Source organism: Octopus bimaculoides, unplaced genomic scaffold (genome assembly GCF_001194135.2).
Source record: "Octopus bimaculoides isolate UCB-OBI-ISO-001 unplaced genomic scaffold, ASM119413v2 Scaffold_208799, whole genome shotgun sequence".
Classification (NCBI taxonomy): Eukaryota; Metazoa; Mollusca; class Cephalopoda; order Octopoda; family Octopodidae; genus Octopus; species Octopus bimaculoides.
Genome location: NW_026414352.1, coordinates 1 through 4,408, shown reverse-complemented (window position 1 = coordinate 4,408; position 4,408 = coordinate 1). Strand labels below are relative to the sequence as shown.

The following is a 4,408-nucleotide window of genomic DNA, read 5'->3' as shown; positions in this document are numbered from 1 at the left end:
GCATCCAGCTGTAGAAACTCTGCCAAATCAGACTGGAGCCTGGTGTTGCCATCCGGTTTCACCAGTCCTCAGTCAAATCGTCCAACCCATGCTAGCATGGAAAGCGGACGTTAAACGATGATGATGATGATGATGATGATAAAAAGGTGGAGCACAAATGAGCTGAGAGAGCAATTACTCTTTTACTCTTATTCGTTTCAGTCATTTGACTGTGGCCATGCTTGAGCACCGCCTTTAGTCAAGCAAATCGACCCCAGGACTTATTCTTTGTAAGCCTAGTACTTATTCTATCGGCCGCTTTTGCAAAACCACTAAGTTACAGGGACGTAAACACACCAGCATCGGTTGTCAAGTAATGTTGGGGGGACAAACACAGACACACACACATAGATACATATACATATATACGACGGGCTTCTTTCAGTTTCCGCCTACCAAATCCACTCACAAGGCTTTGGTCGGCCCGAGGCTATAGTATAAGACACTTGCCCAAGGTGCCACACAGTGGGACTGAACCCGGAACTATGTGGTTGGTAAGCAAGCTACTTACCACACAGCCACTCCTGCGCCTATAGCTAAATGATAAAGACATCAAAAATGTATGCAGAAGATAAAACAGTGCTAGTTTGGGCATATGATGGGAATGGAGACTAAATTATGTGCTTGAGTGTAAGGTACAGTGTGAAAGAGGAAGACACAAAATAAAAGTGAGGCTAGATCTAATGACGTTGGTTTTCACAGTATCAAGAAATACAACAATTTCCCTTACTACAGTCTAACTCAGTGGTTCTCAACCATTTTAGACCTATAGACCCTTTTGATTCCTATTTTACTCAGATGGATCCTCATAGTGATTCGATGTATATAAAAAATCCTACTATAGGAGAGTATTGTAGTTTGCTTGAAGCATTGTGCATTGTTTGTAAAATATAACGTGTCTTAAATGGCACAACAATGCAGAGTGGACTATAATAACTGTTATGGTCCACTCTGCATTGTTGTGCCATTCAAGACACATTATATTTTACAAATCCTACTATATTTTTATAATTATATTCTTTTATTCTTTTACTTGTTTCAGTCATTTGACTGCGGCCATGCTGGAGCACCGCCTTTAGTCAAGCCTAGTACTTATTCTATTGCTCTCTTTTGCTGAACCGATAAGTTACAGGGATGTAAATACACCAGCATCAGTTGTCAAGCGATGTTGGGGGGGACAAATACAGACACACAAACACATGTACACACACACACACATATATATATACATATATACGACGGGCTTCTTTCAGTTTCCGTCTACTAAATCCACTCACAAGGCTTTAGTCAGCCCCAGGCTATAATAGAAGACACTTGCCCAAGTTGCCACACAGTGGGACTGAACCTGGAACCATGTGGTTGGTAAGCAAGCTACTTACCACACAGCCACTCCTGCGCCTATTAGATTTTGTATAAAAAAAATAAAATATTTTGTGTATTGTAGAAATATAACCAATTTATTGCACATAAAATTTTAACAACAGAATCTTATGTGGACCCCAGTTGAGAACCACTGATCTAACCCAGTCACAAGACCATCACAAAAAATCAATGAGATGATAAAACAATGACGATGATGATGATGAAGATGATGATGATGATGATTTACTTACTTTGTTCATCACAACAATAAATGGCAACTTAGTCTTGTAGAGGATACTGCAGGCGTAGAGCATGTTGGACATAAATGTGACGGGACTGACACTGCGTGAAATGTCCATTATGTACACAACCACTGTAGGAAATGAAGACGCCTGCAAACAGAGGAAACCTTTAATTAATACTGTCTCCAAAATACAGAAACATACACAGAACTAAATATCAAATTATAAGGAGGAAAATGAGAGCTAATTAGGTTTAGAGGTTTTAATTAAATACAATCAAGTTTCGTCACAATTCCGAATACAAGCAACGTTTACCCTATAACTTGACTTACCATTTTTTCTGGAATACAAGTCGAATTTTTCAGACTCAAATTCACAGCTAAAAAGCTACTTAAGTATTCCGGTATAGCTTTACTGTATCTGAAGTCCTGGTTCTTTGTCAGTCTTTGCAGAAGCTGCACTGCACTTCTGGATATCTGTTGGTTGCAGTGGATGCATATTTATACACCAAGACAACTTTGGAGGATCAAAAATTCCATGTGAAACGCAGCAGAATTCGGGAAAACAGAGACAGAGTTTGGACGTTTACAAAACATGTTAACGCTATAAGACTGCATCAATTAGTATACCAGAAAACAGAGTACATTTCCAAAGTAACATGAACAAAAGAAAATAACCCTAAAAAATGATCTCAATGTCTTAAAAGAAGCTTTGGAAATTAATATTCCACATCGTGATGGCACCAGTACCAGTAAATCACTAAGAGCACTGTCCGATCATGATCGTTGCCAGAGCACCAGCTGTCTGGCTTTCGTGCCGGTGGCACGTAAATAGCACCATTTGAGCGTGACCATTACCAACGTCGCCTTCCTGGCACTTGTGCCAGTGGCACGTGAAAAGACATTCGAGCGAGTTCGTTGCCAGTCCCGCTGGACTGGCTCCTGTGCAGGTGGCACGTAAAATACACCATTTCGAGCGTGGCCGTTGCCAGTACCCCCTGACTGGCCTTCGTGCCGGTGGCACGTAAAAGCACCCACTACACTCTCGGAGTGGTTGGCGTCAGGAAGGGCATCCAGCTGTAGAAACTCTGCCAAATCAGATTGGAGCCTGGTGTAGCCATCTGGTTTCACTAGTCCTCAGTCAAATCGTCCAACCCATGCTAGCATGAAAAACGGATGTTAATCGATGATAATGATGAACAGTATTGTTGTTTACTTTTTTGATTTTTTTTTAACCAATTCTGACGATAACATTGTAACATGATGTTTGAGTATTGAGCAAATTATTTTACAACTAAAATCTTCATATTTGAGCTCACCACTGAAATATGTATGTTGACATCCACATACATTACAGCAAATGGAATAAGGTGCTTTGTCTGTGAGCTTCAGAGCATAACCAAGGCAGTTTTTGAACTTTTGACAATGTTATCAGCAGTCCAATATCTTTACCTAAAATGTAAAGTTTGTCTTTATCTAAGTTTACAAAAATCTATAATCATTCATAATGATTTAAAATAATTTTGTTGGGAGGGTCATCATGCCAATAAGAAACACACACTGACAGAACTGTTAGCACACCAGACGAAATGCTTAGCAGCATTGAAAGCACCCATTACAATCTCAGAGTGGTTGGTGTTAGGAAGGGCATCCATCCATAGAAAACCATGCCAGATCAGACTGGTGTCTGGTGCAGCCTTGCCAGCCCTGGTCAAACTGTCCAACCCATGCCAGCATGGACCACGGACGTATGATGATGATGATGATGATGATGAAATATTTAAAACAATACATGATATTGTATGGATTTACTTACAAGAGCCTCTGTGATAATACTTCCAGATGCTGACCAAGTGAATACTTCAATTTGACCAGGTGTGTCCAAAATAACGTACCTACAAAATAAATGGCCATCAAAGTCACACATTTTCATTATAATTCAATACTGTTTATAAACATAGCAATATATAATTAGGTAGCAAGATGAGATAGAAATTATAAACTCTTAAATAACACATGATTTTAGGTTCAGTCCCACCATGGGGCACCATGGACAGGTGTCTTCTAATATAACTTCAGGCAAACCAATGCCTTGAGAGTAAATTTGGTAGATGGAGACTGTGTAGAAACGTGGCTGAGTGGTTAGGGCATTCGGCTCACGATTGTAAGGTCATGAGTTCAATTCCTGGCGACGCATTGTGTCCTTCAGCAAGACACTTTATTTCATGTTGCTCCAGTCCACTCAGCTGGCAAAAATGAGTAGTACTGGTATTTCAAAGGGCTGGCCTTGTCACATTCTGTGTCATGCTGAATATCCCCGAGAACTACATTAAGGGTACACGTGTCTGTGGAGTGCTCAGCCACTTACACGTTAATTTCAGGAGCAGGCTGTTCCATTGATCGTATCAGCTGGGACTCTCGTTGTCATAACCAACGGAGTGTCCCTCTACAAAAAAAAAAACAGAAACCTGTTGTGTGTGTCTTTGTGTTATGCCCCCATAACTTAGTGGTTCAGCAAAAGAAATGAACAGAACAAGTACCAGACTTAGAAAATAAGTCATGAGGGTCGATTCATTCAACTATACCCTTCAAGGCGGTGCTCTAGCATGGCAACAGTCCAATGATTGAATCAAGTAAAAGGATGGAGTAATTGTATAAAACTGACAGAACTTCAACTATTGTGGAACCAAAAACTTCGATTTTAGCTAAATTGAAACATCATCATTTAATGTCTGTTTTCCATGCTGGCATGGGTTGGACGGTTTG

At 40.3% G+C, this 4,408-nt stretch overlaps 1 protein-coding gene across 1 annotated transcript in view; it reads right to left on the bottom strand.

Annotated features, from left to right (window-relative positions):
• LOC106882436 (GPN-loop GTPase 1-like) overlaps window positions 1–3,537 on the bottom strand; it is a gene marked incomplete at its 5' end in the record, with an annotated part of 9,130 nt that extends 5,593 nt beyond the window's left edge. Inside the window, 2 exons of the mRNA XM_014933116.2 lie at window positions 1,653–1,793; window positions 3,459–3,537. Of these exons, the coding sequence (XP_014788602.2) occupies window positions 1,653–1,793; window positions 3,459–3,537 (220 nt within the window). The remainder of the gene's footprint in view (window positions 1–1,652; window positions 1,794–3,458) is intronic.
• Window positions 3,538–4,408: the final 871 nt, after the last annotated feature.